This window comes from Diceros bicornis, chromosome 4 (assembly GCF_020826845.1).
Source record: "Diceros bicornis minor isolate mBicDic1 chromosome 4, mDicBic1.mat.cur, whole genome shotgun sequence".
Lineage (NCBI taxonomy): Eukaryota > Metazoa > Chordata > Mammalia > Perissodactyla > Rhinocerotidae > Diceros > Diceros bicornis.
In genome coordinates, this window is record NC_080743.1 from 57,965,966 (window position 1) to 57,985,886 (window position 19,921).

At 55.3% G+C, this 19,921-nt stretch overlaps 2 protein-coding genes across 4 annotated transcripts in view; both read left to right on the forward strand.

The window, feature by feature from the left end:
- Nucleotides 1-11,454, forward strand: part of INTS3 (integrator complex subunit 3) — a 38,111-nt gene extending 26,657 nt beyond the window's left edge. The window contains exons 16-30 of the mRNA XM_058539212.1: nucleotides 267-396; nucleotides 868-922; nucleotides 1,156-1,259; nucleotides 1,776-1,820; nucleotides 2,024-2,143; nucleotides 4,381-4,534; nucleotides 5,617-5,685; nucleotides 6,506-6,581; nucleotides 6,988-7,101; nucleotides 7,463-7,511; nucleotides 8,526-8,693; nucleotides 9,024-9,124; nucleotides 9,300-9,372; nucleotides 9,573-9,729; nucleotides 9,835-11,454. Coding sequence (XP_058395195.1) covers nucleotides 267-396; nucleotides 868-922; nucleotides 1,156-1,259; nucleotides 1,776-1,820; nucleotides 2,024-2,143; nucleotides 4,381-4,534; nucleotides 5,617-5,685; nucleotides 6,506-6,581; nucleotides 6,988-7,101; nucleotides 7,463-7,511; nucleotides 8,526-8,693; nucleotides 9,024-9,124; nucleotides 9,300-9,372; nucleotides 9,573-9,729; nucleotides 9,835-9,912 — 1,493 coding nt within the window. The 3' untranslated portion in view covers nucleotides 9,913-11,454. The remainder of the gene's footprint in view (nucleotides 1-266; nucleotides 397-867; nucleotides 923-1,155; nucleotides 1,260-1,775; nucleotides 1,821-2,023; nucleotides 2,144-4,380; nucleotides 4,535-5,616; nucleotides 5,686-6,505; nucleotides 6,582-6,987; nucleotides 7,102-7,462; nucleotides 7,512-8,525; nucleotides 8,694-9,023; nucleotides 9,125-9,299; nucleotides 9,373-9,572; nucleotides 9,730-9,834) is intronic.
- Nucleotides 11,455-11,898: 444 nt separating this feature from the next.
- On the forward strand, nucleotides 11,899-16,796 carry SLC27A3 (solute carrier family 27 member 3). Of its 3 annotated transcripts, none has more exons than XM_058539216.1 (10): nucleotides 11,899-12,836; nucleotides 13,198-13,407; nucleotides 13,736-13,894; nucleotides 14,462-14,586; nucleotides 14,858-15,052; nucleotides 15,155-15,245; nucleotides 15,351-15,549; nucleotides 15,816-15,913; nucleotides 16,038-16,168; nucleotides 16,486-16,796. In XM_058539216.1, exons 1-10 carry the CDS (start codon nucleotides 12,173-12,175, stop codon nucleotides 16,660-16,662), a joined length of 2,049 nt encoding a protein of 682 aa, XP_058395199.1. In that variant the 5' UTR covers nucleotides 11,899-12,172; the 3' UTR covers nucleotides 16,663-16,796. The 3 variants fall into 3 exon arrangements, with proteins under 3 accessions (XP_058395199.1, XP_058395196.1, XP_058395197.1); XM_058539213.1 differs by having other exon boundaries at nucleotides 11,991-12,836; nucleotides 14,957-15,052; XM_058539214.1 differs by lacking the exon at nucleotides 13,736-13,894 and having other exon boundaries at nucleotides 11,992-12,836.
- The last annotated feature ends 3,125 nt before the right edge of the window (nucleotides 16,797-19,921 follow it).

The following is a 19,921-nucleotide window of genomic DNA, read 5'->3' on the forward strand; positions in this document are numbered from 1 at the left end:
TGTTAATTGGTTTGGATGAGACTCCATGTTGCAGAGCCCTGCACTTAGCGCTGAAGCAGGAGGGAAAAAAGGAGAAGTAGCCCCTGCCCTTGTTTTCTTCTCAGGGCTAGGGCACGCGCGCATTCAGGGAGATGCTTCAGGCGCTCCCACAGCACTGAGTGACCAATGCATACCGCGCACATGTGAGGAGGAGCAGATTCTGCGAGGGCTGTCTCTGCTGCTGGTGTCTGGGCAAAGCGACTTCTTTCCTAAATCCCTCCCTTCAGGAAAGAAGAGAGAGTTTCGCTTCCACCCTATCAAGGAGACAGTTGTGGAGGAGCCAGTCGATATCACACCTTACCTTGACCAGTTGGATGAGTCGCTAAGGGACAAAGTGCTCCAGCTGCAGAAGGGCAGGTGGGTGCAGCCCCTGCGCTCACCCTTGGGAGCTCCAGCCCCACGTTTTCTGCCTGGTGCTTAGTGGGGTGGCAGGATGGTGGGCTTGGAGGGGGTGCACTAGGGTGTATGGAGAAGTAGCTGGAGCTGCATGAGAGATGAGATGCCTTCTGCAGTTTGGGTTGTGGGGTGTGGGCTGGGAGTGGGGCAGCCTTATTCCCCAGCACCCTGGTTCTCACTCCATTGGTTCTGAGAAGAAGAGCCTCTGAGATCTGAAGCAGGATTGTGGGGATTTCCCTTCTCTTTGGGCCTCTGCCCAGAGCGCAACAAATTCTGCCCTAAAGCTTCCCCTGTCTGAGCCCGGATTCACACAGAGCTCCTTTGTTTTGTCTCTGTGCGTGTGAGTGTGCTTGTGCACACTCTTCTGGGTGTGTGCCCTGCCCTCTGCTATCATTTACGTCCCTGAGATTTCCTCTCACTTCTGCACTGCAGTGATACAGAGGCCCAGTGTGAGGTCATGCAGGAAATCGTGGACCAGGTCCTGGAGGTGAGGAGGAACCCACCCCCTTAGGGAGGAAGCAGCCCAGCCTGCACAGCTTAGAGCCCCCCAGACAGCTGTCTCCCTCCTTCCTCTCCCCCAGATGGGTCCCCTCTGATGGGGGGAGGGGCTTGCTGATCCTGGAGGTGGAAGCAGATGAGTTCAGAGGCTCTGGCTATACCGTGGGGGCAGGAAGGCTTGGGTCTGGTTGGTGATAACCCCTCCCTTTTCTCACCACCCAGGAAGACTTTGACTCGGAGCAGCTGTCCGTCCTTGCTTCCTGCCTGCAGGAGCTCTTCAAGGCCCACTTCCGAGGGGAGGTGCTCCCGGAGGAGATCACTGAGGAGTAAGGCTCATCTTTCCTGACGACCACCCCCTAGCCTCATAGAAATATGCTCTTATAGCCTGAGTCCAAGAGGCACCTTGCTGTGGACTTGAGAAAAATAATTTGTTCACTTGTTTGTATTCTTCCCTGTACTGATTTATTTAAATAAGGCCTTATTTTTGCCTGCTGAATGCTGAGCCTACTGGGGCAGTGCACTAGCACCCCTCCCTGTGTGTCCTCCTCCTGCTGCTGTGCCCAGCAGCCCCAGGCTTTGCTGCTTCAGGTGGGATTGGACCCTTGTCTGGACCCTCCCTGAAGGGCAGGAATCGCACTTTCAATGACGAGAACAACCTAGATTGTGGTTCCGTGTTAGGAACCTGTTTTCTCGGACCAATTCTCTGGGGCAGCAGGAAGTTTACCTTAGTTTAGGAACAGAGCAGGCCAGCATCTAGCCCCAAGCTGGTCATCCATAATATCTGCCTGCAGCCCACCCTTCCTGCTCTCACGTGGACTCTCATATATCACCCTCTTCTTTAGGTCCCTGGAGGAATCTGTGGGGAAGCCTCTCTACCTAATATTTAGGTAAGCATCGACTATAGGAGACACTGCTGTTGTCATCCATCCTCTATCAGCACACATGCGCTTCTGTCCTGAGGTGATGGGGCTCCCTTTCCAGGAAGGAAGGGTATGCAGTGGACACAGATAGCCCATGCCACTCCAGGAGCTCCATGGGAGAGCCCGCCCTGGATGAAGCTCTGCTCCTCTCCTCCCATTTCCACCTCCAGGAACCTGTGCCAGATGCAGGAAGACAACAGCAGCTTCTCTCTGCTTCTGGACCTTCTCTCCGAGCTATATCAGAAGCAGCCCAAGATTGGCTACCACCTGCTCTACTACCTGAGGGCCAGGTGGGTGTGGTCTCCACATTTAAGAAGGTGTCAGGAAGCATCCTGGAGAGCCTCTCTCCTATTATAGGCTGGTTTCCCCACCCTTGGCTGTCATTACCAGAGCCTTCCATGTGTAATTTTTTTTAATAACAGCTTTAAAGTATACAAATAAGTGGTTTTTAGTATATTCACAAAGTTGTACAACTATCACTACTGTCTAATTTAGAACATTTTCATCACCCCAAAAAGAAACCCCATACCCATTAGCTATCATTTTCCCATTCTCCCTTTCACCCAGCCCCTGTCAACTGCTGATCTGCTTTCTGTCTCTAGATTTACTTATTCTGGATATTTCATATAAATGGAATCATACAAAGTGTGATCTTTTCATGACTGACTTTTTTCACTTAGTATAATGTTTTTCAGGTTTATCCCTGTTGTATAATGTTTTTGAGGTTTATCCCTGTTGTAGTGTGTATCAGTACTTCATTCCTTTTCATAGCCAAATAATACTGCATTGTATGGATATACCACAATTTGTTTATCCATTTACCTGTTGATGGACATTTGAGTTGATTCCATTTTTTGGTCTGTTGTGAATAGAGCTGCTGGGAACATTCATGTACAGATTTTTGCGTGAACATGTTTTCAGTTTTCCTGGTTATATACCTAGGGATGGAATTGGTGGGTAAGCAGTAACTCTATTTTTAAGTTTGTGAGGAACTGCTAAACTATGTTCCAAAGTGATTGCAACCATTTTACATTCCCACCAGAAATGTGTGAGAGTTCTAATCTCTCCACATGTTCCCCAACACTTGTTATTATCTGGTTTTTTGATTCTAGCCATCCTGATGAGTGTGAAGTGATATCTCATTGTGGGTTTGATTTGCATTTCCCTGGTGGCTAATATTGAGCATCCTTTCATATGCTTTATTGGCTATTTGCATATTTTCTTTGGAGAAATGTCTATTCAAATCCTCTCTTATTCTTAAATTGGGTTGTCTTTTTATTGTCGATTTTTAAGAGTTCTTTATATATTCTAGATAGAAGTCCCTTATCAAATATATGGTTTGCAAATGTTTTCTCCCATAATCTGGGTTGTCTTTTCTTTTTTTTTTTTTTTTTTTTTGCTGGGAAAGATTCACCCTGAGCTAACATCTGTTGCCAATCTTCCTCTCTCTCTCTCTTTTTTCCCCTCTCCAAAGCCCCAATACATAGTCGTATATTCTAGTTGTAAGTCCTTCTAGTTCTTCTATGTGAGCCGCAGCCACAGCATGGCTGTTGACAGATGAGTGGTGTGGTTCCGCGCCCAGGAACCGAACCCAGGCCGCCGAAGTGGAGCATGCTGAACTTTAACTGCTAGGCTATCAGGGCTGGCTCTGTCTTTTTATTTTCTTTCTTTTTTTATTTTTTGTGAGGAAGATCAGCCCTGAACTAACATCCATGCTAATCCTCCTCTTTTTGCTGAGGAAGACCAGCTCTGAGCTAACATCTATTGCCAATCCTCCTCCTTTTTTTCCCCCAAAGCCCCAGTAGATAGTTGTCTGTCATAGTTGCACATCCTTCTAGTTGCTGTATGTGGGATGCGGCCTCAGCACGGCCAGAGAAGCAGTGCGTCGGTGCACGCCCGGGATCCGAACCCGGGCCGCCAGTAGCGGAGCGTGCGCACTTAACTGCTAAGCCATGGGGCCAGCCCCTCTTTTCATTTTCTTGATGGCATCCTTTGAAATACAAAAGTTTTAAATTTTGATGAAGTCCAGTTTATTTTTTCTTTTGTCACTTGTGCTTTTGGCATCATGAAGATTTACTCCTATGTTTTCTTGTAAGAGTTGTATGGTTTTAGTTCTTAACATTTAGCCCTATAACCCATTTTGAGTTAGGTTTTGTATATGGTGTGAGTAGGGATCTCCATTTGTTATTGCCCTCATTGCTCAGAGCCCAGAAAGCAGGAGAGAAGGCTTTCTCTAGCCTGACCTGAGCCCTCTCTCTCTTGTTCTTGACTCTCACCAGTTAGTAACTTCACTAATTGGAGTCAGAGCCCTGTCTGGAGCACTGGGGAAGGATGGGGAAAAAGAAGTGTCTCCTGGTTCCTCTAAGTTATCAGGCCCTTGGGGAAGACGAGGGAGGGCAGTGAGACAGATTAGCCCAAGGCATCTAGGGCAAGGGATTCTACAGTGGGAGCCTGCTTGGGGGATGTTTGAGGCTGGGTGCTGGGTGCTAGGGTTGGGCTGCTGGCTTAGGCCCAACTGGTCTTGCAGCAAAGCCGCTGCGGGGAAGATGAACCTGTACGAGTCATTTGCCCAGGCAACCCAGCTGGGCGATCTGCACACCTGCTTAATGATGGATATGAAGGCCTGCCAGGAGGACGATGTGCGGCTGCTCTGCCACCTCACACCTTCCATCTACACAGAGGTCAGTGCCTCTGCCCGTATCCCTGGGGATGGGGTGGCAGTGTAGGGCGGGTTCATGGGAGACTCATCTCATTGTACACAACCGTGATCCTCTGCCCACCCCCACTGACCTCAGTGGGCCATTTCTTCCAACACCACAGTTGTCTCTTTCCATCTCTCTTTAGTAAAGGTTGAACAGTGTCTGAAACCACCAGAATTCCTATCCTTTGCTTTGTTGTGAGTTGGGGTCTGGGCCTCTACACTTGGCTTCTCGGCTTTTGCCCCATCCTCTGGATCCGGGACAGGTCCCCCAAGCAGATCCATGTTCACATATCCCAAGCCCCCTTTGCCATCTGATGGCTCACCCTCGGATTCTCCCTAATGGTTCTCAAAGACCAAGGCCTCTGTAGTGAAGACTCAACTTTCATTTCCTTGGCTCACTCACAGTCTTCTCTGGGAACTGGGACATAGGAGGAGGTATCGGTTCTTCCTCCGTGAAATTTCCCAGGAACAGGGAAATCAGGGCACTGCGTGTGGGCCTGACAGGAGGAACTGTCATCTCAGCCAGAATCTGGAGGGCAGAGGGTGCCGATGCCCAGCAGATGGCAGTTTCCTCCCCACCCCCTCCCTAGTGAACTGGCCTCTCCAGAAGGGGTCCTGCCTAGCCCACACTGCCCTCATGCACCCAAAACACTCACACGCACTTGGCACCTTCTCTTTGGACAAGAGTCAGTACAGATTGGATTTCTTTCCTGCCAGAGATACAAATGCTTATTCTGTCTCCACCCTCACATAGAACTAACCATCGTGTCCAGTCTCTTTCGGCTCTAGCTTTGTCTCTTGGTCTTTGTCCCACTCCTTTCCTTACAGACACACACACTCCTCAGGGTGTGCACACACAAACAACAAAACTTGGGCTCTTCAAGGGTTAGAGTTTCGGCTTCCTAGCTGTTGGATCTCTGTTTAGGGATTTATATTAGGACCCCATGTCCGGCTAACCCAGCCATCCCCTGAGCATGTGGTAAAGAAGGGGAACGGGTTATGAGGTAAAAGCCAAGGGGTGCACCTGGACTCCTGCCCTAGCTTCCCTCTGTTTCTGTCCAGTTTCCAGATGAGACCTTGCGGAGTGGAGAGCTGCTGAACATGATTGTGGCCGTTATTGACTCCGCACAGGTGAACACAGAGCTGCGCCCGAGAGGCCTGAGAGGCAGGACTGGGGAAATCAGGGCCTCTGCCCCCTCCAGGCCTGCAGACAGGGAGCCTGTGCGGCACAGGCACGCTGTTCCTGCCTGCAGCTGCGTGCACATTAGGCCATGGGAGCTGGAAGGAAAGTGGAGCCACAGGGAGGCCAGGCCCGCCTGGGCTTCCCCTTGTTCTCCCCTTATTCTTCTTTGGGCACTCCTGTCCACAGGGAAAGTCAGGGGTTGTTTTTTAGCTCTCAACTGGCCTTCCCCTTGGCTCAGAATGAAAATGGTCAGACCATTTCTGTTTGACCTTTCCACCATGAGAGGCTGTCACTTTGCTTGTGTCCATTCTGAGGCCTGACCTGGGGTCCCATTTTTGCTCCTCCTCTCCACTCAGTCACCCCATCCATAAAAGAGGAAGCTTAGCACTCAAGAGTCCTTCCACCCACACCTGTAGTCCGGAGCTCAGCTTCCCATGGCACCGGCCAGGATGGGTCAGAGGCCTGGACTGTGGCTAGGGAGAGAAGTTTTCCATTCTCCCTCTGCCGTCAGGGCACGAGGGGTGGTTTTCCTTAACTATTTTTGCCCCAAATAGGCCTGTGGTTACCACTCAGCCTGTTGCTCCTCTCCCAGCCCCTCCATCCTTCAGAGACCCGGCATCCATCATGTGTCAGTTCCTCCCCATCCCTTTAAACTAGGCTTTCACTTCCTCTGGTTTTCCCCGTATGAAGGCTCCTGCTTCTCCTTCCATACTGCCTTCCTGGTCTCTTAGAACCAATTGGTTCTGCCTTCTTCCTCCTCCTCCTCAGCTCCAGGAGCTAGTCTGCCATGTGATGATGGGGAACCTGGTCATGTTTCGAAAAGACTCAGTCCTCAACATACTCAGTAAGTGAGCAAACCCTTAGGTTCCCTGGGAGAAGAGAGAGGGGGTGGCACCCCTGTGTATTTTCTAGTAACAGGAAAACTGGTTCTGGGGCTGAGACCGGGAGAGAGTATCACTGCACCCTGCTGTGTGGTCTTGGGCAGTGTCTCTCTGGATCTCTGTTTCTTGCTCTGTAAAATGGAAAGACTTACCCTTGGCCCCCCAGCCTCGGGACTGATGGGAATACAGAAGCTCTGTGAAGGCTTTGGAAATATGCTTTGTGTGGAAAGGGAAAGTATTTGTAGTCTTAGGATCACTGTCCCCACCCCTGTACCATCCCTGCTTGCAGTGCTGTAGTCAGTGGATTAGCTCTGTGTGTCTGCGTGTGTGAGAGAGAGACAGAATATGTTTCTTCTCTGTCTCTTGCAGTCCAGAGCCTGGACTGGGAAACCTTTGAGCAGTACTGTGCCTGGCAGCTCTTCCTGGCCCACAACATCCCCCTGGAGACCATAATCCCCATCCTGCAGCACCTCAAATACAAGGGTGAGTAGGATTGTGGGTAGAGAGCATGGGGGAGAGGACACTCCCAGTCCTAGAGGCCTCTAGGCTTTTAGATGAGCCCAGATCCGCTGTTCCCCTTCCCACTGAAGTGCGGAAGGGCGGGCTCCCTGCCGGTCACTTCTGCCCTTTAGATGAGTCCTGCAGGCCCACTCTCAGCCAGGCACGGGGCTGGGACTCAGGTTGCTTGGGATTTTATAGGAGTTGGGTAGGGGAATGTTCTTCCTGGCTCCTTGTGGAAGATTGTCCTTGCTCCTTCCAGTGGTTGGGGTATGGGAGAGGTGCCAGGTTTTCTTCCTGGAATTATGCATTCCTCTGAACAGCAGCCTCTACCCTTCCCCCACAGAGCACCCAGAAGCCCTATCCTGTCTGCTGCTTCAGCTCCGAAGAGAGAAGTGAGTTCCATTGTGGGGGCTCTTTAGCTCCCAATCCCAACACACCAAGAGGTGCTGCCGTATAAAGGGCTTCTGTCTTGCTCCTTTGGCCATGTGTTTTCCTATTGACATCTGCTTTTTCTGCCCTTCCCCCAAAGTGATTTACAAATAAGCAGCTCCCCTGGGATCTGGGCTTCCTCTCGACTTTACCCCCCTGCCCACCAGGAGCTGCCCTTGGAGGTGGGGACCGGACATCCCTGTTTCCTGCTGCCACAGCAGTTCTAATCCCCGGTGGCTCCTGCTCCCCTCCCCCACCCTCCTGAGGCCACAACATGGCTAATCCAAGAGGAGGAAAGGTCAGAGTAGAGGGGTCACACACCTTCCCCTCCCTCAACCTGCAGAGAGCAGAGCTGGCTGGGGCCCCTCCCTTCGTTACAGGCCCTTTTCCAACAGCCCCAGATAAATGGGGCAACAGCTGTGTATCTTTTCCTTCCTACCTTCTTGCCTTCCTTCCCCTTTTTCTCCTCTCTCACCTAAGAGACTAGAAATGGTACAGAGTGTCCTGAAGGAAATGGGCAGGTTGGAGGGCCATGTGGGGCTGTGGCTTCCCAGCCCTGTCCCCTGTGCCTTCCTCTGGCTGGATCCTGGGGTGACCCGCAGCTCTCCCAGGGCAGGGCTGGGGGGCGTCCACATGCCACATGCTGGTCCTCTTGCCTCCCTGGCCCATTTCCTGACTGTTCTGGGCAAAGTAGGGGAGATTTGGTGGGCCTCCTTCCCAACACACACACACACCTTCTACTACCACAGAAACTGAAGAATCTCACTTGTCTCTTGGCTTCTGCAAAGAATGAACCCAGGCATTCCTTGGCCCAAAGAGAAGAGGGAGAGGGATGTGAGAGTAGGAAGCTGCAGCGAGACTTGGGTGGGGCACGGGTGGGGGGGCTTGGGTTTGGGAAATAAGTAGGTGGGAGAGATCCAGCAGTGCCTGAGACCAGCTGTGCAAGCAGGTGCCCACCGCTCCACTCTCGTCCCCAGGCCCAGCGAGGAGATGGTGAAGATGGTGCTGAGCCGGCCCTGCCACCCTGACGACCAGTTCACCACCAGCATCCTGCGGCACTGGTGCATGAAGCACGACGAGCTGCTGGCCGAGCACATCAAGTCCCTGCTCATTAAGAACAACAGCCTCCCGCGCAAGAGGCAGAGGTGGGACTTGGGCCTTATGGAGGCCCTCAGGCCAGGGCAGCCCCACTGACCACAGGCCATCTCCAGGGCAGGCCAGTACCCCTGCCTGGTTTGTGGGCGACATCTAGTGGTCTGAAGCTACATAGCATGCAGGACCACTGTGGCCCCGTCCCCTTTTCCTAGTGCCCTGTGGCTGGTCCCTGTTCTAGGCACACCCCCCACTCCACCCCTCCCCCCCTCCCTGGATGGGCTGCCTCTGTCTTAAGGCGGGACCCTGGTGGGGGAGGGTGTCTGACACTCCTGGAGCCCTCACCTCAAGCTCAGACTCTGGCTCTCGTGACTTCCCCACAGTCTGAGGAGCTCCAGCAGCAAGCTGGCCCAGCTGACTCTGGAGCAGATCCTGGAGCACTTGGACAACCTGCGTCTTAACCTGACCAACACCAAGCAGAACTGTATGCTTTCCAGCCCTCTCTGAGTCTAGCATGCGCGGTGCTGCCTTGACTCAGACCGCCTCTGGAGCCGGGGGGGAGGCGGGGGCAGGAGAAAACAACCCTTGGGTAGCATTGAATAAGCTCCCAGACATCTCATTGTTCTTTCTTCCCTGCTCTCCCTTCCCTCTGTCTCTAGTTTTTAGCCAGACCCCAATTCTCCAGGCTCTGCAGCATGTCCAGGCGAGCTGTGACGAAGCCCACAAGATGAAGTGAGGCTCCTTGTGCTTTTGGCTTTGGGAAGTAGTGGGAGAAGACCTAGGGGAGGGGCCCTGCTGGGGACACAGACTGAATGACCAGCACGTGGGGTTGAAGAGAAATAGAGACCCGGGCATGGGGCAGAGAAAAGGATGGGAGGGCGGCCACAGGGCCAGGGTGCCCCGCTCTCAGAGTTTGTGCTCCTCTCTGGCAGGTTCAGCGATCTGTTCTCCCTGGCCGAGGAATACGAGGACTCTTCCACCAAGCCACCCAAGAGCCGGCGAAAAGCAGCTCTGTCCAGCCCCCGAAGTCGAAAGAATGCCACACAGCCCGCCAATGCTGAGGAAGAGTCAGGCTCCAGCAGTGCCTCGGTGAGACCCCGAGTCCTGCACAGGAGAGAAAGGAGCAGGTGGGTGCAGGTGGAGTTGGGGCCAGCAGCTGCTCAGGCTAGTGATTGCCGCCCCCATCTCTTCCAGGAGGAAGAAGACACGAAACCGAAGCCCACCAAGCGGAAACGGAAAGGGTCCTCTGCAGTGGGGTCTGACAGTGACTGAGACCCTTTTTTGCCCATCCCGCCCCCAGTTGGACTGCCCTCCCCTACTTGGTGAATCACAGGTTAATAGGGGCTGGGGACATAGTGGGGGAAACACCCTCTCCCCATTCCAAAGCTCACCTGGTGGGAAGGATGAGCTGCCTCCTTTGGCCCAGCCTGAGAGCTGCCATGCAGCCCCCAGCCCCTCCTCCCTTCTCTGTGGGGCCTCCAGCCCCATCACACTGCTGCTCCCACCCATACTTGGGTTTCCACTGAAGCCAGAGGCTGTGCAAAACTGGACTGTGGTGGAAGTCCTCAGCCCCCTGCCCCCTCCCCCAGCCTCCTCCCCCAGCCTCCCAAAGAGCTATTTCAAAAAAGAAGAGAAATGGTAAAGGGGAGCTGGCCAGAGAGGCCAGAATGAGAGTAAAGACTCAGTGTGTGGCGCCCCTTCCCACTCCCCCTTCAGGTCTTGATGTGCTCTGAACAGGCATTTTACAGTCGCTCTCCATACACCAGTATGAAATGGGCATTTAAACAGTGACGTGGTCTGGCTGCCTGTTCCTCACCACAGGACAAATGCCACCAATGTTCAGGCAGGAACCCTAGAGGGAGGCCACAGCCCCCCTGGTGTGCCCTGCAGTCTCGTTGTTGGCCTGCAGATCGGCACCTCAGGCTGGGCCAGAGCCCTGGGAGGTGCAGAGATGCCTTCCACAGAGCTGTCAAATGGTCCCACTTCTTTGGTTCTGTCTTTTGTTTCTTTTTCTTTTCTTTTTTTTTTTTTTTGGCAGAGATAATCGCGTTTTAAACGTTGTTTTTAAATGACAATAAAATAAGCCAGAACCTCTTTTGTGCCAGAGTTGCTGCCCCCACTTACCCTGTGCACGTGCAGGTAGTCTCATTTAATTGGCACCCCTCCTTGTGGCTTCACAGCTGCCCCCTTTTCCCTTCCTGCCTGTCCCCCTTCTTGTCTGGAGCAGGAGGGGCTTGGCTTTGCCCGCCATCCTTCCTGCTGCCACTGACGGCCGGGGCCAGGCACTGACCTGTCCAGGCAGAAATTGATGCCGGCACCATCTCCTCATAGGCTGTCTGTCCTTAGTCATCTCAAGAAACTAGAGGCTTCCAAAAGCTAGTATTTGCCATACTCCAATTAGTAAGTCTGTATGCTTACCAACTACTGGAGGACTGACTGTTGGGGGCGAGGGATGCTCCCAACTCGGATCTTGAAGGAGAGAAGGTGCCTGGTGGAGCGGGTTCGGGTACCAGGGAGAAGGAACCCTCTTTCTTCCACAGTCTGGCCACTTGCCAGTCTGTGGGTACCAGCAGAAAAGAGCTCCTTGGCTGTGCTTTTGTTCCCTTGCTGTCCAGGGACATTGGGTGGCAGGCTGAGGAGAGAGCAAGGAAGTTTGGGCTGATGGCAGACAGCACCTCCTATTCAGCCTGCAAATGTGTCTCTCAAAGCTGCTACTCCTTCCTTTCAAAGTCTAAACCTCCAGAGGCCTCCTTTTTTACTTCCTCTCTCCTTCCCCAGTTTTCTCTGCCCCAATTAAAACCAGGATGGAAAGCATTCGCTGGCTGGCCCCAATTATTGTACTCTTGCCCAAAGGGAGGGGCCTCCGCCGTGGCCCCTCCAGAAATCTGCCTGTTTGGGCCTCCACCTTTCCCCTACTTAACTCTCGCCTTCACCCCCCTCCCCCGCCCCATCCCTTGAGGTTGCTGCTGTTGCTGGCAGCTGGAGGGAGGGCAGCTGGCTCCCTTGCCGGGACTTGCAGCACCAAACGGGGCCCGGGGCCGAGTTCTTCAGTCTCTCTCGGGAGAGAGCAGTGGCACCCTCCCATCAGGGGTGAAAATGAGATATAAGAGGGAAAGATGGACTGCGAGCCAAATCAGACCAGGACTTAAAGTCCAGCCAGTTGCCTAAACTGCCCTTGAGGAGAAAGAACCTAAACCGGGACACGAACCGGGGATTGAGGGAAGGCGTGAGCACCGCCTAGGACCTGGTAGGGTGCGGGCCGCGGGGAGTCCGGGAGGGAGCGTGCCTAGGGCGGAGCATAGCCGTGGGGAGGGCTGGGAGTGCGGGGCCGACCCCCACACGCACTCCTCCCGGGCCTCTGCTCCCCGAGGGGGGAGGCTGGGTGGGAAGGGGCGTGTGCCAGCGCACGCGCGGTCCCGGGAAGGAGAGGTCTGAGAGCAAGAGCGAGCGGCCCCAGTTTTGGGGAAGGGACTATCAGGGCTGTCTGCGAGTGGCTGGGGCCAGACGGGGCCGAGTGGAGGAAAAGGGCACCATGGCCACCCTCCTGCTGCTGCCCCTGCTGCTGCTGCTGCCGCTGCTGCTGCTGAAGCTGCGCCTCTGGCCGCAGTTGCGCTGGCTCGCGGCAGACTTGGCCTTCGCGGTGCGCGCCCTACGCTGCAAACGGGCTCTTCGAGCGCGCGCCTTGGCCTCGGCGACCGCCGACCCGGAAGGTCCCGAGGCGGGCTGCAGCCTGGCCTCGCGCCTCGCGCAATTGGCTCGGCAGCGCGCCGCACACACCTTTCTCATTCACGGCGCGCGGCGCTTTAGCTACGCGGAGGCCGACCGCGAGAGCAACCGGGCTGCGCGCGCCTTTCTGCGCGCTCGAGGCTGGGACGGGGGACCCGGCGGCGGCGCGGGGGCCACCGGGGAAGGCGAGCGGGCGGCGCAGGGCGCCCGAGACGCGGCGGCCGGAAGCGGCGCGGCGCCGGCCGCGTGGGAAGGGGATGGCGCGGCCGAAGCTGGAGAAGCCGCTGTCCCTCTGGCACCCGGGGCCACCGTGGCGCTGCTCCTCCCCGCCTGCCCAGAGTTCCTGTGGCTCTGGTTCGGGCTGGCCAAGGCCGGTCTGCGCGCAGCCTTTGTGCCCACCGCCCTGCGCCGGGGTCCCCTACTGCACTGCCTCCGCAGCTGCGGCGCGCGCGCGCTCGTGCTGGCGCCAGGTAAGGCTGCAGCGCCCAACCAACGAGGGCGCTGCCCGCCACTGAAAGGGGCGCGTCGGGCGGGGGTCAGAGAAGGGGTGGGCTCGGAAGGAGGCAAAACTATCTCCCTGAGGTTCTGAAAAAGTGGGTGGGGATATGAGTCTCTGGGTTTGCGAAATGATGCAGCTGGGTCTTTGGTTCCCCAAAGATTCCCAAGGAGTAGGGCTCCAGGTTCCAGATCCGTGACGGGACATCCATACTCTTCACCCTCACCCAAGAGCAGCGCGGGGGGAAGGAGGGGCGGGGGCAAATAGCCTAAGGGGTGGGGAAGGCCTCTGGGTAGCGGTAGGGCCGCCCAGCTGTGCTTTCCCACCCCATCCAGAGTTCCTGGAGTCCCTGGAGCCTGACCTGCTGGCCCTGAGAGCCATGGGGCTCTGCCTGTGGGCTGCAGGCCCCACAACCCATCCTGCTGGAATCGGCGATTTGCTGGCTGAGGCCTCGGCTGAAGTGGATGGGCCGGTGCCCGGGTATCTCTCTGCCCCCCAGAGCATAATGGACACGTGCCTGTACATCTTCACCTCTGGCACCACGGGTGAGGGCTGGACACCATGCTTACCCCCCAGAAACTACGTCAGAAGAAGGAGGGAATCGGAACTGTGACCTCCTCAGCTCCCAGGCCACCCCTCCAAAACCCCCAGAGAGGATGCTGATCCTGGCAGCTGGCCATATCCTCTCTCTCGCTACCCCTCCCGCCCCTCTTCATTTCTCCACCTCCGAACTTCCCACATTTCCTGGCCTCCCTTCTCCTCAGCTTCCCTGTTGCCTCTGCCTCTTTCTTCGGGAAACCCAGCAGGGGCAAAGAGAGAGGCAGGGCTTGGAGGTCTGACCCTCTCCCTGATCTCCCCGCCCCGACTCTGCAGGCCTCCCCAAGGCTGCTCGGATCAGTCATCTAAAGATCCTGCAATGCCAGGGGTTCTACCAGCTGTGCGGCGCCTGCCAGGAGGATGTGATCTACCTCGCCCTCCCACTCTACCACATGTCTGGCTCCCTGCTGGGCATTGTGGGCTGCCTGGGCATTGGTCAGTGTCCCCCACCCTAACCCCCCTTTCAGTCCTCCAGCAAATGTTTGTTCCAGCAAACATTTATTAAGTACCTATGTGGTATGCTCACCTGAGGATGCTTCCTGAGTCCTTCAGGGTAGAGAATCCAGAGGAAGGAGGAGGCAGGGGCCTACTCTCCAGGAGCTCCTGGTACAATGGCGAAGCGTCACCTGCACAGACCTACAGACTGAGCAACTAGGGAGGCCATACGGTTCACAGGAGTCCCGACTCCAGGGGCAGGGGAGGGAAGGGCTGCGAGTGTCAGCCTAGGAAGAAGCAGATGGAGAAGAGCTTGTGACCTGGGGCGGGAACGGGGGATGTACTGCTTCGGGGTGGGAAGTAGGGAAAGGGCCTTAAGCTGTCCAAGACACAGGTGGGAAAGGAAGAGGGCCACTTGGCCTGCCGGAAGTGTGAATGTCACAGCAGGGCCTTCCTGGGGACTGCAGTACAGTGAAGGCTAGTGTCTGGGAAGGAGGGGGTCAGGGCTCCCCTGCAGCCCTTAACCTCACTTCTTTCCTTCCTCCTCTTTCTCCCCGCTTCTGGCAGGTGCCACAGTGGTGCTGAAGTCCAAGTTCTCGGCTGGTCAGTTCTGGGAGGACTGTCAGCAGCACGGGGTGACGGTGTTCCAGTACATCGGGGAATTATGCCGGTACCTTGTCAACCAGCCCCCGGTGCGTGGGCACAGATCCCGGGCAGAGCCGAGGCACGGAGATGGGCAGTGGAAGGGAGACACTGAGACAGCTATCTGGGAGTTGGAGGGAGAGGAAGCAAGAAGAAAATGGCAGAGTGGGAAGGAGCCTGGGATGGTAGGACACCTGATGCTTAGGGCATCTGAAGGAGGCCACAGTGCAGGGGGCCTCTGCGGAGTGGGAAACAGGACTTCACTTTGGGGAGACGGCATCTGGGCGCTGAAGCTCCTGCCCCTCTGCCCACTCATCTCAGAACAAGGCAGAACGTGGACATAAGGTCCGGCTGGCAGTGGGCAGCGGGCTGCGCCCAGACACCTGGGAGCGTTTCATGCGGCGCTTCGGGCCCCTGCAGGTGCTGGAGACGTACGGTCTGACAGAGGGCAACGTGGCCACTTTCAACTACACAGGAAGGCCGGGGGCTGTGGGCCGCGCCTCCTGGCTTTACAAGGTGAGCAGGGAGGGAGCTGGAGAACCCGCGGCACTGGGGAGGGCAGGTGGGGAGGGGCTCATGCGACTGAAATGACCCTGCGCCTGGGTCTCCCTTCCCCAGCATGTCTTCCCCTTCTCTTTGATTCGCTATGATGTCACCACAGGGGAGCCGATCCGGGACACCCGGGGGCACTGTGTGGCCACACCTCCAGGTTCGTTCTCAGGTGGGGTGGGTGGAGGTGGTGGAGCTGGAAGAGAGGATTGGCACTGGAGAGTGGAGTGGGGGCAGCCACCCCTGACCCCAGTGACTCTGCCAGGTGAACCAGGGCTGCTGGTGGCCCCCGTGAGCCAGCAGTCCCCATTCCTGGGCTACGCCGGGGGGCCAGAGCTGGCCCTCGGAAAGCTGCTGAAGGATGTCTTCCGGCCTGGGGATGTTTTCTTCAACACCGGGGACCTGTTGGTCTGCGATGACCAGGGCTTTCTTCGCTTCCATGATCGGACTGGAGACACCTTCAGGTATCCGTCCATAACCTCCTGACTCCTTTCCTGGGCATCTGATCTCTGTGTGTGTGACCCAAAGCCCCTAAACCTCACCTCCCTAATCTCCTGCCCTAACCTTATCCTTATCCTTGGGTCCTTATCCAACCTGCCAGCTCAGACCTAAATACTTCTTCCCTGTGACCGTCTGTGCCCTGACCTCATCCCTGACCTCTTTCTCTCCCCACCCGGCTCAGAAGGCCCTGACCGCTGACTCCCAGTTTCAAATCTCTGCTCTCTGGCAGGTGGAAAGGGGAGAATGTGGCCACGACGGAGGTGGCGGGGACCTTGGAGGCCCTGGATTTTCTTCAGGAGGTGAACGTCTATGGAGTCACTGTGCCAGGTGCCTACGCGTGGGGGGGGGGGCACCCGGCCCACCACCCTGAATGGGTGTTCCTCGGGCGCAGGAAACATGAGGCCTCGTGGTGGTCAGCCACCGCGGCTGACCCTGCCCCCACCCCCACCAGGGCACGAAGGCAGGGCTGGAATGGCCGCCCTCGTTCTGCGTCCCCCCCACTCCTTGGACCTCATGCAGCTCTATGCCCATGTTTCTGAGAACTTGCCACCTTATGCCCGGCCTCGATTCCTAAGGCTCCAGGTAACCAGCCACTCCTGCCCCGACCCCTCACCATATATCCACAGCAGCCCGTGGCTCCCAAACCCCACAAAGGGACCCCCACGTAATACACTCTGGGAAGAAAGAGAAAGAACAGTTCCTTGCCAGACGCAGCTTTCACCCTCTTCGTTCCCTATGCCCCTCCTCTAGGCCTGGCTCCTTGTCTTTCCTGTCACCCCCTCCCCTAAACCCTGACCTCTTTCATACCCCCTTTCCCCACACCCGCCCCTTAGCAAATCCAGGGAACTCACCTGGGCAGAATACCCCTCCTTTAGCTCCCTTTGATGCCCCCTCCCCAGGAGTCTCTGGCCACCACAGAGACCTTCAAGCAGCAGAAGGTTCGGATGGCGAAGGAGGGCTTTGACCCCAGTGTACTGTCCGACCCACTGTACATTCTCGACCCGGCTGGGGGCGCCTACCTGCCCCTCACACCTGCTCGGTACAATGCCCTCCTGGCTGGGGACCTTCGCATCTGAGAGCCCTCCGTGCTGAGGCGTCTGAGGGAGGGACTTTGTGGGGTGGGGGCACTGCAGGTGTACAGGGGCTGTCAGATATCTTTTCTATACCAGATTTGTAATCATTGTTTTGTAATAAATGGGGCTGGAAGCAATCTGCCTCTGTCTTTCTGATCTCCAGTATCCGTCTTCCCTCTCTGTCTGTTGAACTGCTTCCCTCTGACATTTTCTCCTGGCACAGAGACCCCTGCATACCTGCTTGGACTTTATGGGGGCACAGCTCAGTGTCTGGGCCTCGGTGTTGTTCCTCTCAGGGACTTCATGGGATCCTTGTCCTCGGAGAACCCCTGGTGACTGATGTCTGTCTGTGCTGTGTGTACCCATCACAGTCACTCCCTGAGTGCAGGGCCCCCACTGCTCTCTCTGGGGAGCTGGAGGACCTGAGGGGTTGACTCAATGGCAGAGGAGGACAGAGGCACAGAAACACGCCCCTGTGGCCTGTCAAAACATCTCCACAGACTCAGGTGTGGTTAGGGCCTGGGGAAGAGTCTCAGCCAGGCAAAATCAAGGTTTGATTTTTGGGGAAAAGGATACTCTAGGCAACCCCCCTCCCCTCACAGCTGTCTTTGATAAGCTGGTCAGAGAGCCCCCCAACTCAGATGTTCCTAATTTTGTCTAATTTTAGTCATACATTCCCAGAAGTAGCAGCCCAGGTTGGGGCCCCTCAGGGTCTGGTAGAGTTTGACGGAAGCCCTCCACCTCGGAGCAGGGCTCAGAGTGCATGTGTGCATGTGGCAGCAGGAGGGATGGGGGAATCAAAAGGAAGGCCTCTCCTTGGCCCCAAAATGAGCCTTCAAAAAGTTCATCATCCAAAGACTTGAAATGATGTAACACCTGCTTCTTCTAGCACTAAAGTCCCTCTCTGCTTTAAGCCATGGGTGCTCAACATTTTCTGCTACTTTCCTTTGGGTTATCTTCCCCTCCTAACTCCCCTCCCCAACATGCGAGGTCAGGGGATGCGCTCTCCCCACCTCCACCAACCATGGGTCCCTATGGCTCACCCTCATCCGAAACATACACTTTGCCCCAGCCTCCACCAACAAACCCAATTTGGCATCACCGACAGACTAGTTGAAGCTCACACTGAAGTGTGGGTGATGTCTTCATGCACTGACCAATAAATGAGGAATTTAGCTCATTTTGCTGCTCACCTCTCTAACCCGCCCCAGGCGGAGTGCAATAGTTAAGGTATGCCTGGGGTGGCCTTGGGTGGTGTGGGTAGGCGCGTCACTTGGCTGCAGGGGGCACCTCCTGCAGCTGCCCTCTTAACCACCTTAACTCCGCCCTGGTTTCCCAGGACTCTGAGCTGAACAGCCATCTCCTCCCTTCTGGAATCACACACTACGTTCTTTGACCCACCACCCCCATTTCATTTGGTCTAAATCTGCATTGTCCAATATGGCAGCCACTAGCCACACACGCTTATCGAGGGCTTGAAATGTGGCCAGTCTGAAGCGAGATGTGCTGTAAGTGTAAAATACCAGGTTTCAAAGACATAGTTCCAAAAAAAAGAACTAAAATATTTCCTTAATAATTGTTTTATATTGCTTACATGTTGAAATACTATTTTGTATGTATTGGGTTAAATAAAAATATATTAAAATGAATTTCACTTGTTTATTTTTACTTTTGTAAATGTGGCTACTAGAAAATTTAGAATTACATATGAGCCAGGTTGTGTTTCTACTGAATGGCGCTGGCCTAAATCCTGTCCTCACACCTCACTTGGCAGACCCACAAATGCCAAGGATAGCATGTGGGTTGTACCTGTGTCGTGCCTGCTCTCCAGTGTCTGCACTTTAGCAAGGACAGCTGGGAGGAGGGGGTTCTGTTCCAACCAGCAGAGCCAGCTGTCTGGGGTTGGCATTCTGTCCTCCAGACGGAGCTTCAGCTCTGAACCAGCTTTGCCACAGAGGCTATAACTAGTGGTAGAAATTGAGCTGCAAGAGGGCACACTTTTGATCCAAAAGAGTTAGGTTTTCCATTTACCACAGTTAAAAATAAATTAAAATAAATTTTAAATGAATCAAGTTTTCCGGCCAGCCCAGAGGTAGCCTAGCAGTTACGCCTTCTGCTTCTGCGGCTGGGGGGTTCGCTGGTTCGGATCCTGGGCAAGGACCTGGGCACCACTCATCAAGCCATGCTGAGGTGGCATCCAGTATAGAAGAGCTACAACTCTACAACTATGATACACAACTATGTACTCGGGCTTTGGGGAGAAAAAAGAGGAAGACTGGCAACAGAAGTTAGCACAGGGCCAATCTTCCTTAAAAAAAAAAAGAATTAAGTTTTCCTACAAAAGAGCCTTCGAAGTAAAATAAACCGAAATTATGAGATAATTTGCAGATGAAATAGGTCAGTCCTCAGGCAGTGCGTTCCCTTTCTGAGGAGGCTGGTCAACCACGCTGGGACGCGGGCGTGGGAAGGCGGTGCAACCAGGGAACTGCCGTCTCACCCCCTCCTCAAACCATGGCTGTGTCTCAGCTTTGTGTCTGTGGATTCCCGGGAGTACCCGACAAATTGAGGAACCAGTAAAGGCAAGGGTCAGCAAACCACACTGCCTGGGTTTTTTTACAGCCAGGGAGCTAGGAATGGTTTTTATATTTTTACATGACTGAAAAAAACAAAAGATTTCATGACATGTAAACATTATATGGGATTCAGATTTCAGTGTCCATAGGAGTTTTATTGGAACAGGCCACCTCGTGCGTTTATATGTTGTCTAGGGCTACCTTCATGCTACAAAAGCACAGCTGAGTAGCTGTGACAGAGACCGTGGCCTGCAAAGCGTAAATGTTTACTATGCGGCCCTTGACACAAACTCCGCCAAGCCCTGTTCTGGGGCCTCGTCCTCCCGGCGGCGCCGCCGATTCCCACGCGCCCGGGGAGGAGGACCGCGCCGGCGCCGGAGCCGGGAGACAGCTGACAGGGAGGGTCGGGGGCCCTCGGGCGACGCTTGGTGACCGCTCCCTGTGGGGCTTGGCAGAAAGGTCTCGGCCTCCGGCGCTGCCTGAGACGCCTGGGTGGAGCAAGGCCGCTAAGCGTCAGCAACCCAGCTCCTTTCCGCGCCCGCAAAAACACAGCTTCTGGGCGCCCGAGCCGAGCGGGACCGGCAGGCTCGCGGCCCCCACGTCCTGGCGCGAGGGACGCGGGGCGCGCCCGGGGGTGGGAGGAGTCATCCTTCGTGGGCGGGGCGAGCCTCCCGCGCCTTCCGACCCAG

Bases quoted from the DNA above. Each gene is read 5' to 3' on its own strand.
- SLC27A3 (XM_058539216.1), top strand. From the start codon at position 12,173: ATGGCCACCCTCCTGCTGCTGCCCCTGCTGCTGCTGCTGCCGCTGCTG. The intron at 13,408-13,735 runs GTGAGGGCTGGA...CCGACTCTGCAG, and splicing joins CTTCACCTCTGGCACCACGG to GCCTCCCCAAGGCTGCTCGG. The intron at 16,169-16,485 runs GTAACCAGCCAC...CCCCCTCCCCAG, and splicing joins CTCGATTCCTAAGGCTCCAG to GAGTCTCTGGCCACCACAGA.